Source organism: Diabrotica undecimpunctata, chromosome 6 (assembly GCF_040954645.1).
Source record: "Diabrotica undecimpunctata isolate CICGRU chromosome 6, icDiaUnde3, whole genome shotgun sequence".
Classification (NCBI taxonomy): Eukaryota; Metazoa; Arthropoda; class Insecta; order Coleoptera; family Chrysomelidae; genus Diabrotica; species Diabrotica undecimpunctata.
The window spans coordinates 93,364,746-93,376,221 of record NC_092808.1 but is presented as its reverse complement, the minus strand read 5'-3'; the positions used below and the strand labels follow the sequence as shown (position 1 = coordinate 93,376,221).

Below are 11,476 nucleotides of genomic sequence, written 5' to 3'. Positions count from 1 at the left end.
GCCTGCGAAGATGCTGCAGAGTAACAGGAATGGATAGGAGAAGTAATGACGAAATAAAGCAAAGAACAGCAAGAATAAATCATAACATATATAGAACAAAAAAGACTAAAGTGGTATGGATATGTAAGAAGAACTAGTGACAGCAGATGGATAAAGAAAATAACCGAATGGAGCCACATAGTAAGGAGGAAAAGAGGACGACCCCGAAAATCCGGGAGGAACAAAGTAGACGACGCCATGAGTAAGAGAGGCCTAAAGGATGGAGAATGGGACAACAGAGAGAGATGGAAACGGTTGAGCGAGGGAAGGCAGTGAATACTGTAGAATCCCTGAATATATATATATATATATATATATATATATATATATATATATATATAAATATAAATATATATATATATATAAATATATATATATATATATATATATATATAGAAATATATATATATATATATATATATATATATATATATATATAAAGTAGTTAGGTATTATTGACATAGTATATATATATTTATATATAGTTAAATACTTTTCTAAACTACAATCTTTGTCAACTACCACTACCACTACCACTGGTAAACTACTTTTACCAGTTCGACCTAGAAATTGTTTTCGACGAAAGATTATTTACTCCAAGTCGACTTACTTAGCCAGTTCCAACGCCTTGCCCGTTTCTTGTTTTGTATCAAGGAGACAATTCACAACACCACCTTATTCGTTGTCGGCCTCTGTTTCTTCTTCCTACAGATATTCTTGTGGTTATCTTTTTGGCAATCATGTAGCCTGAGTAGATAGACTACCTATGTCTGAGCTCATCCCCTAAATTGCAACCCCTAAAATCGCAACCCCCGGTCTTAAGTTCCAAACGGCTTAACGTAGGATGACGTACGAGGGCTCGTTGGAAAGGGGATGAAAAATGGGGTTGAACGCAGTATGTGCCGTGCGCATCGGAGCATGCCAAAAGGTCATTACGTCATATCTTTGTTTCTATTGGTCCGATCGGGGCGTACGAGGGCTCGTTGGAACGGGGAGGAGACGGGGACACAAAAAACAAAGATGGCAGCATTGCCAAATGGGCGCTAGAACGTATCTTTGTTGCTATTGGCATGATTTTGACGTATGAGGTGTAAAATGAAAGCGTAGGTGACACAGAAGCCATGTCAACGATCAGTATGAACATTCTTCTTCTTATCCGTACAGTGCCTAAGAGAACGTGACATCCGACGTAGAACGTGACATTCGACGCAGAACGTGAAATGTCGCGTGAAATGACGTGACATTCGACGCAGGACGTGACATTCGACGTAGAACGTGAAATGTCACGTGACATTCGACGCAGGACGTGACATTCGACGTAGAACGTGACAGTTATGTGACATTCAACGCAGGATGTGACATTCGACGCAGAACGTGAAATGTCACGTGACATTCGACGCAGGACGTGTCATTCGACGCAGGACGTGACATTCAACATAGAACGTGAAATGACGTGACATTCGATACAGAATGTAACAGGGTATCAAAGAGATCTTATACATAAAATTTTATTAAATTAGACATCACAATGTAATTTATTATTCAAAATCCTTTAATTTGATGGGTCATAAGTCGATTTCCGCTTATCCGTTCAAAAGATATATGGTAAGGTGTCATAACGGCCGTTGTAATAACTTGGTCGAACTATAAATGCTTATTTATTGTTATTGACGGTAAAACAAAACCATTGGCATAGAAAAATCTCTTATCGCAGTTTGATCTCTAGCAAACCCTAACTCGCTCAATTTTGCACCAAGTGCTCCGTGCAGCATACCATTAGAAAGGTATTTTCATGTATATTACGAAAATTACAGACCAAGTGCGATACAATCATTATTTATGGTTAAAAACATCATAAAATGAACCAACGTCAAATTCCCAATTCTCTTGTACTAATACAAATTATATCTTTATAAAATTTATCTAGAAACTTGCCATATAAAACGTGACATTCTACGTAGAACATATTCAGTAGTAATGCGTAGGAGAAATATACATATCTTTCATTAAAATATCTTTTATTATTGAGTTACATATAGCTACAAGTTATATATACAACACTGAAACTGTTATATTAAAAAAAAAGACATAGACATGTACAAGTATTGTTTATTTACATTACATTAGTACCAAAAAAGCACTTCTTTATAATTTTCCTCCATCTTTAGTAAGCGATTAGGAGATGTCAGCCAAAATCATCCCTTTTTCACAAAACCTAGTAGTTCAAGTAGCGTTTTACTCAGGTAACCTCTATTCAAATATCGGATAAGGGTATTTCGTCGATCAGTATTTTTAATTATGTGATGTAATTTAATTTGAACGTCGTCCGTTAATGCCTCAATTTGCGTTTTTATGTGTAAAAGTCGTTCTTCTCTAAGTATTCGTTCTGCTTCCAATCTCCTTTGATCTTCAATTCGCAGGTTTGTCAATTGTTCTTTACATGATTCACATAATATGTACTCAGTCCTAGTATCGATCCAATCGTTCATTTCGAATATTTCTATACAACCGCAAGGTTTTATAGTTTCACTTATTGTCTCATAAGGCATTGTGTATCCTAACCAGAGGAATAAATGTAAGAGACTTCTGAAGAGGTATCCGAAACGTTGAAGAAAAGAACTAGCATACTCCAGAGTGCTATTCTCTGCACACACACACACAGATACAGAGAGCAACAATAAGGCATGTAAACAGACAAGCATCTTGATTTATACTAATTTCCAAAAATTGTTAATACAGTTATTTATACAAAATTCACAAAAACAGAATTATATACTGAAATATTTAAAATATAATAATATGTTAAAATAGTGCATTTGTTAGCAAACAGGATGAAGCCTCGTGATAACGCGGTACCGCATAATTCAAAACACGTAAACAAGTGTGATAACAAATTTTATTTTAATCATTGGAAAAACAAGTACACCGGAAAGAAAACCGCAGTTGCTACATTTTGTAAAATGTATGATGATATCAGCAACCACATTAACAAAATTCTAAATTGATAACAACGATTCGCTTACCGCAATATCTACTTATTGTATACCATAAAAATTAGTTGAAGAAATAAAAATAAATATATAAATATGAGCATTTCTAGAACACAAGGTGTTGCTTATCAATGAAACGAATCAGTTGATGGTACCGTAGGCGCATTAGGTTGACGCAACTTGGGCTCGCGTGGGGCGATATGCTGCTCTGTTCTTTAAAAGACCGAGGAGCGCATACGGTGTCACAGTTCGCATCGCAAACATACAACAACAACAAGTTCGCAGTAGTCAATACGGTGTGCAGTGACTTACATATATCTGATAAAGGTAAGCGGTTTTTGTCTTTTGTATATTTCTATGTATTTATTATGTCCTTTTTATCATTGTATTTTATGAGAATTGTACATCTCTCTCTTCGTATTTCATGCAGTATTTTATGAAAAATGTATATTTCTATGTATTTATTATGCCCTTTTTATCATTGTATTTTATGTGAATTGTACATCTCTCTGGTCGTATTGCATGCAGTATTTTATGAAAAATGTATACTGTTTTTGTATTTATTATGTCCTTTTTATCTATTTGGGTGTTGTAAAACATTTCACGTCTGCTATTTTTTATAAGAAGTATTCTCCGCTGTTCGTAGTTCGATTTCTTGTAGTATATGGTTCTTCTCTATTGCCGAGTATGTAATGCATCTCTCCATTCACGTTAAGCGGAAAAACTATAGTTTGTTCTATTGTTGTTGTAGATGGATCTATCAAAACTAAATAATTCATCCTTGGTTGCAGAACGTAAGCCAATAAAAAAACTTAAAGATCTGCAAATTGGAGAAAAATTTACCATTCACAGTGCAAAGGTGGTAACAACACAATTTGGGGATACAGTTCTGCTGGATTTGGGCGCTGAAGTTGTTTTCTTACCACAGCGGGTAACCAAAGCCTACCAAGCAGCAATAACGGACATCAACAGCGGAAACTATTCGCTGATATACGAAGGGGAAGTTGATATTGGAAAAAGCAGACTCCTAGCATCCTTTAAGATAGTTGAATAAGGTAAGTGATTTTTTCTTATTGTTTGTTTGTGTGAGTAGCCATGCATATAAAACAAGTGATTAAACAGTCTGATGATTTGATGCACATTATTAAAAAGCTTAGTAAAATAATTTTCGATAAATTCACTGAAAGAGATCGTAAAGTTTGGACAAGACGGTTAAATAGTCAAATGTTTAGATGTAGTAAAGTAATTAAAAACAGTAAACTATCCGTAGGAACAGTTAGAAAATTGCAAACTTACATAGGACATTTTAAGCATTTTAGGCAAATTATTTTAAATTTCAATAATAAGTACTTTGGGTTGGGGCTTAATTCAAAATTACGCAATAGAGTTAAATGGGAAAATGTCATTTCGTGTTTTGCTAGTCGAATTAAAACTGGAGTTATAGTTAATTTAGTGCATAAGGACTTAACACAGTTCCTAAATGATTGTTATATTATTTTTAGTAGAAAAATTAAAATTATTTTAAAAACAAATAGAATTCTTAAAGTCAATACTACATTTTGCGGCGAATTCATTAAAAAATCAAGTGATACCGAAAGTTTAGATTTAAAATATTTTAACACTAAAAATGCTATTATAGACACATCGACCGATTTACATCTTTGGTTTAGTGAAAATGTTAAGGATAAAATTTTTACAAAGCTGTCTGAATTTGCAGAAAAAGATTCGGGTGCTGCTCTGTCTAAAGTAATCTCATTAGAAGTTAATATTAATAAAGTAGAAATAGGAAATGGTTCATCGTTCATTGACTTGCCAATAGAGATTCAGAAAAAACGAGCGTGCATTAATGTGCATAACGTTGATCAGGCATGCTTTTATTGGTCAATAGTTAGCGCTCTGTATCCTGTTAACAAAAATGCTGGACGAGTTTCGAAATATCCACATTATTCTACTGTTTTGCAAACGGATAAATTAGAAAGCCCAATGCAATTAAACCAAATTTCAAAATTCGAAAAATTAAACGCCATATCAGTTAATGTTTTTGTCTTAGAATTAAATGTAGTTAAGGACAAACAATTTTACGAAGTAGTACCTGCCAGACTGACACCGCAAAAGATGGAAAAGCATGTTAATTTGCTGCTAGTACAAGATAAATATTTTCCAAAATTAAACGATTACGATGTTCTTCCAGAAGATGACGATCAGACTGAAATACGCCTTCATTATTGTTGGATTAAAGATTTGGGAAAATTAGTAAAATCGCAATTAAACAAAGACACACGTAAAAAATATATATGTGATAGATGTTTGAACTATTTTAGCAGTGAAAGCAAACTAGCAGAGCACGAAGAAATGTGTTCAGATGTGAATAAATGCAGAATGACTGTTCCCAAATATGATCATGTGGCTTTTCGCAATTTTACATACAAACAAACAACTCCGTTTATAGTTTATGCTGATTTTGAATGCCAATTACATAATTTTACAGATTCCAATGTCACAGTGAGTAAAACAGCAAAATATCAGAAACATGTACCTTTTAGTGCAGGTTATTATTTGAAATGTGCTTACGATGATAGTTTATCTTATTTTAATAGCTATAGAGGTGAAAATTGCATGGAGTGGTTCGCAAAAGAAATGGCCGAAATTTCCACATTTGTAAATTCCAAAATAAAGACAATTGTACCTATGGTCGAAAAGCCCAACACAAATATGGCAACTTTGTGCCATATTTGTGGCAAACGCTTTTTGGCTACAGATACAATTGTTGTAGATCACGATCATTTTACGGGACAAGTACGAGGATTTGCGCACCAAGCATGTAATTTGAACTTTAAAAAATTGTTTGTCGTCCCAATCGTATTTCATAATTTTAGTGGCTACGACTCGCATTTTATGATTATAGATCTTTGCAAGCATGGGCACTTGAGCTTACTTCCCATTAATAAAGAAAAATATATTTCATTTACATTACAATCTGACGAACATCAAATTAAATTACGATTTATTGATTCACTTAGATTTATGGGAGCTTCACTCGATGAATTGGCATCTCTTTTAGATATATCAGAAAAGAAGATTTTAAAACGAGAATTTAGTCAATTAGATAATGATACATTTAATTTGTTAACTTGTAAAGGAGTATTTTGTTACGATTATATTGATAGTTTGGAAAAATTGGATGAAACTTCTTTACCCACAATTAACCATTTTTATAATAAGTTAAATAATGAATACATTAGTGAAGAGAAGTATGCTCATGCGCAAAATGTTTGGCAGAAATTTAATTGTAAAAATTTGGGGGAATACAGCGATTTGTATTTAAAAACAGATATTCTGCTGTTGGCTGATGTGTTTGAGCAGTTTCGACAAAAATGTCGAGACACATATAAATTAGATCCAGCATGGTATTATACTATGCCAGGATACACTTGGGATTGTATGCTCAAATATACACAATGTAAATTAGAATTGCTAAAAGATGTGGATATGATCTTGTTTATGGAAAAAGCCATAAGAGGTGGGATATCTGTTTGTAGCAACAGATATTCGGAGGCCAACAACAAATACATTTCGTCGTATGATCCCACACGGCCCTCTAAGTACATCCTCTATTTAGATGTAAACAATCTGTATGGCTGGGCCATGAGTGAAGCTTTACCAATAGGAGGATTCAAGTGGATCGAAGACGTAACCAAATTTGGTGTTGGTAATCTTCCCGAAGGCCATATAGATATTATGTCAATACAGGATGATGCAAAGGAGGGCTATTTTTTCCAAGTTGACTTGGAGTATCCACGCGAATTACACGACAAACATAAAGATTTTCCATTTGCTGCCGAACACCGCATTCCGCCCGGTTCAAAATTACCAAAGTTATTACCAACCTTATATCCCAAAACAAAATATATTATGCATTATAGAAATCTTAAACAGGCATTAGCCAACGGGTTAATTTTAACAAAGATACATAAAGTTTTAAAATTTAATCAATCTGCGTGGCTGCGACCGTACATTAACTTGAATACTCAACTTAGAGCTAAAGCAACAAGTAGCTTCGAGAAAAATCTTTACAAGCTAATGAATAATGCGGTGTTCGGAAAGACTTTACAGAATCAAAGACGTCATCGTATTGTAAAATTATGTAAAAAGTGGCATGGAAGGTACGGAGCCAAAAATTTGATTGCGAGTAGTCGATTTCACAGTCGTACGATCTTTAGCGAAAATTTGGTAGCTATCGAACTTAAGAAATCAGAAGTATGCTTTAATAAACCCCTGTATATAGGCGCAGCAATCCTCAATATATCCAAATTATGTATGTATGATTTTCACTACAACTTTATGCTTCCAACGATGGGAGAGAAAAACTGTTCATTGCTGTACATGGATACAGATAGCTTTATTTATGAATTGCAATGTTCAGATGCATATAGAGAGGTTTTAAAGGCGCATCCAAGTAAATTCGATACCTCAGACTATGCCGAAAACAACCCATACGAAATAGAAAGGTTAAATAAAAAAATCCCCGGATTAATGAAGGATGAGGCAAATGGGAAAATAATTACACATTTTATTGGATTACGATCAAAAATGTACACATTTAAACTGCAAATAACTGACGAGGAGAGGGAAAAAGAGAGACAGCGTCTAGAAAGAAAACAACTAAACAAAGAGAGAATTGAATGTGACATAGGAAATTTGGGAATAACGAAAAAAGCAAAAGGAGTGAAATATAACGTCGTTCGAAATAAAATTACGTACGAAGACTATGAAAAATGTCTTAAAGAATTCAAAATTCAAACCGCGAGCCAAAGATGTATTCGGTCGTACCAACACTCAGTATTCAGCATCGAGCAATCCAAAACGGCTCTAAGTCCTTATGACGATAAGAGGTACTTAATACCAAAATCATTTAATACGCTTCCGTGGGGACATTATCTTGTTGAATAACATGTATTTGTTGTTGCAGAAAAACAGATAATTGGTGTCAAAATTCGTTTGATCATGTCTTGTTTGATACTACCTGGACCGTTCAATGTACATGCTTTTTGCATACATAATTATCTTCTTTTAGTATATGGCTACTCATAAGAACAAAAAGAGAAAAGGTCACTTATCGCAAAGTTTTTGTAAATTGTAGTTTTGTAAATATAAAAAATAGTATTAATTTTATAATGTAAGTTTTAATAATAATAAATTTGTGTAATCTTACATTTTTTGGTTTTATTTATGTTAGATTACAAATAAAAGACAACATTTTTATATTAATATTATTTATTCAGTTAAATCATTTACAACTTTAATTTTATAATAATATACAAATTCCTTTAAAGCTAAACTTAACAAAGTGTTTGGACAAATATTGCAATATGCTGCGAAGGCTTCAACTGGTCCATGTAAAGAGTCTATAGCACCAAAATTGTTCTTGATGAAAGTTGAAATGTTTATATAGTATTCGTGAAATTGTAAACTCTTTAACAGCACCACTCTATGCGACATCATGCTCTGGTCTGCTTCTATAATTTGGTTGACGTCATCTTCCCACAAATAAAATGCGGCTCCAAATTTCTCGATTGTTAGCAACTTTACATTTTCCATCACCAATTGTCTTAGTTTGCAAAAATCACCACACATAAATTCGATGGGATCATACTCATCCGCATAAGTCGGTAGATCTGCTTGGAAAAAATCACTCATTTTTTCTTTAAACCACTCAATTATGGCTTCCCACTCGAATGTGCTTAAACTGATTCTTTTAAAATTACCATGTTTACACAGAATGATGGATGGTGAAAAATCTCGAGCTGGAGATAGACCAATTTTTATATGGAGAGAGCTCATTGGATATGTAGTTTCCAATAAACAATATACTTCATTTGTGGCTGCTGCTTCAAATTTTGCCAATACTCGATCTAATTCGGCGCCAGGACTAGGTGGTTGACCATCTTCATCGTAGTCAAATTCTATACTAAATTCACTGCTATCATCATCGAAATTAACAGGCTGACTGTCATAACCACTATCTTGAGAGCTCATCATCATCTTCTTGTTTCGAATACCGTTGACGAAATGGGTGTAAACTGAACATCGTAGTTTGTCTTAAATTTATACTTTTGTCATTCCCCACTCCTTGTGGTTAATTGTAAGCCTTTTTTAGAAAAGTGTATGTCTACGCGGCGAATCGAAATATAGATCCTCAAACTATATTCGATTTATTTATCCAGCTGTTGTGTTTGCTATCCATTCCTAACCATTTCACATACATCTTATTGCCTTTTCGTCTGAGTACTTTTTCGACCAGGTATATGTCAGGGCTTGATGTTTTCTGCAATTCTTCTTCGTAAAAAGCGCCACTAATCGGCGCACCTTGCATGTCTTCGAGCAAATACGTTATAGGATTTGTTATCTTAACTTGTACAATTTTAAATAATTCAGTAGTCCAATTGGGCGTGTATGCCTTTTCGAAGAAATGTTTTGCCTTTGATACGCGTACAATGTCGCCAACTTTAAACTTTCGTGGACCGGCAATCTTTAAATGAGTATAACTTTTGTTTAAAATGGCTTTTTCGTTGGATTTGTTAACCTGAGACGGTTTGTATCCTGTTTTACTGTGTTTTGTGTTGTTGTATTCCTCGGTGATTATGGGTAGAGCATCTAACCATTTGTACGATCCATGTAAACTGAAATACTTGTACAACTTTGCTTTCAACGTTCTAATAACTCTTTCGCAAATAGCAGCTTTTTTGATCGTGTAGGTGCTGTAATGATTAATTTCATGGTTTTTCATTAAATTTTGAAATTTTCTGTTGTAAAATTCGGTTCCCTGATCAGATTGTAAGTTTTTTGGGACTCGTCGAGTATGAGCGAGAATATCCGAAAATGCCCGAGTAATTTCCTCACCAGTCTTCGTTTTTAGAGGACGTGTCCACACAAATTTTGAAAAACAATCAATTACAACTAGTATTAGTTTGTAATTTTTATTTTGATGTGCATAAGGACGCATTTCAGCCAAATCCATTTGCCACAAGTCATCGATTCCTTTGATTATTGTTCGACGACGAGGATAGTTTTTTCGTGCTGGTTTATGCAATTCGTTCACCACCTCTTTCTTTTCTTTAGACATTATTTTTTCATCACACCTTCCACTACCTTAAGACGTTTGTCTATATCCCATGAATGAACGCTATCTACTATGCTTTTTAATGATTGTTCCACTTGTTTTATCCTCTGTTCCAGCTTTATATCGTACATCGTATGCTTTGCAACTGTTTCTGCAGCCGATTTTAGATTGTTCTCCATATCCTTTTTCAGTGTATTCAAATCATCTTGGATTATTTTTTTCAACATATTTATACTGTTCTTCGCATCATTTTTTAGTGTATTCTGACCATCTTTGATTATTTTTTGTAACTTTTGCTCAAGAGAATCCTCTATATCCTTTTTCGTATTCAAATCATCTTGGATTATTTTTTTTTTTCAACATATTTATACTGTTGTCCGTATCATTTTTTAGTGTATTCAGACCATCTTTGATTATTTTTTGTACCTTTTGCTCGAGAGCAGATTTTAGATTGTTCTCCGTATCCTTCTTCAGTGTATTCAAATCATTTTGGATTAGTTTGTTCAACATATTTATATTGTTCTCCGTATCGTTTTTTAGAGTATTCAAATCATTTTTCATTATTTCCTGCCACTTTTGTTCGAGAAGGGGAAGTGCGGTGTTATGTATATCATCCAGTTCTTTTCCTAAATCACGTATATCATCTGCAAATAATTTTGTAGCAGTGTCTAGAGATTCCTCCATTTCCCTTTTAAATGTATTCAGGTCATCTTTGATTCTGGTCTCACACTCGAGAAGTGGAAGTGTGGTTTTACGCAACTCATTGATTTGTTTATCAACGTATTTTTTCGTTGCAGCATCGTCATTGTCTGATGGATCCTTGACATTGCAAATTTTCACATTTTCGGCATTAATATTTCCGTCAGAAGTATGTGGAAATGTAACTCGTGCCACCTTTTGGGCATTACTACTACTACTGTTACGAGAGTGATGACCGAATTTGTCGACACTCATAGTGGAAATGATACTGACATTCCCAGTTACTCTATTATATTAGCTTCTTTTAGTCCATTGATGATTGCTACGATTTCGTTGTCGAGAGATGTGTTGCCGGCGTCTTTCGAAGCCACCAATAGTTTAAGACGTTTAACTAACTCATTTGGATCATCCCAATAAATATACTCCATGGGAGCAGTGTTGTATGTTAAACGAGAGTCATCCAATCCCGTTCCTTTGGCCGTAGATAAGGATGATCGTGTTGTTGTTTTCGTTCTGTGTTCGAGTTCTTTTTTGGATCGAGTTGCATGCTTTTTCATTGCTGCATCAGATGGTTTGAATAGAGGTTTAATAATAGAATGGTATTTTTCTCCACTAGAACCTTTAAGAC

General features: G+C 34.2%; 1 protein-coding gene across 2 annotated transcripts; it reads left to right on the top strand.

The window, feature by feature from the left end:
* The first annotated feature begins 3,120 nt into the window (after window positions 1-3,120).
* Window positions 3,121-8,160, top strand: LOC140443561 (uncharacterized). 2 transcript variants are annotated; one of them, XM_072534889.1, is made up of 2 exons: window positions 3,121-3,356; window positions 3,821-8,160. In XM_072534889.1, the coding sequence occupies exon 2, from the start codon at window positions 4,125-4,127 to the stop codon at window positions 7,977-7,979; it is 3,855 nt and encodes a 1,284-aa protein (XP_072390990.1). In that variant the 5' UTR covers window positions 3,121-3,356; window positions 3,821-4,124; the 3' UTR covers window positions 7,980-8,160. The 2 variants fall into 2 exon arrangements, with proteins under 2 accessions (XP_072390990.1, XP_072390989.1); XM_072534888.1 differs by having other exon boundaries at window positions 3,781-8,160.
* The last annotated feature ends 3,316 nt before the right edge of the window (window positions 8,161-11,476 follow it).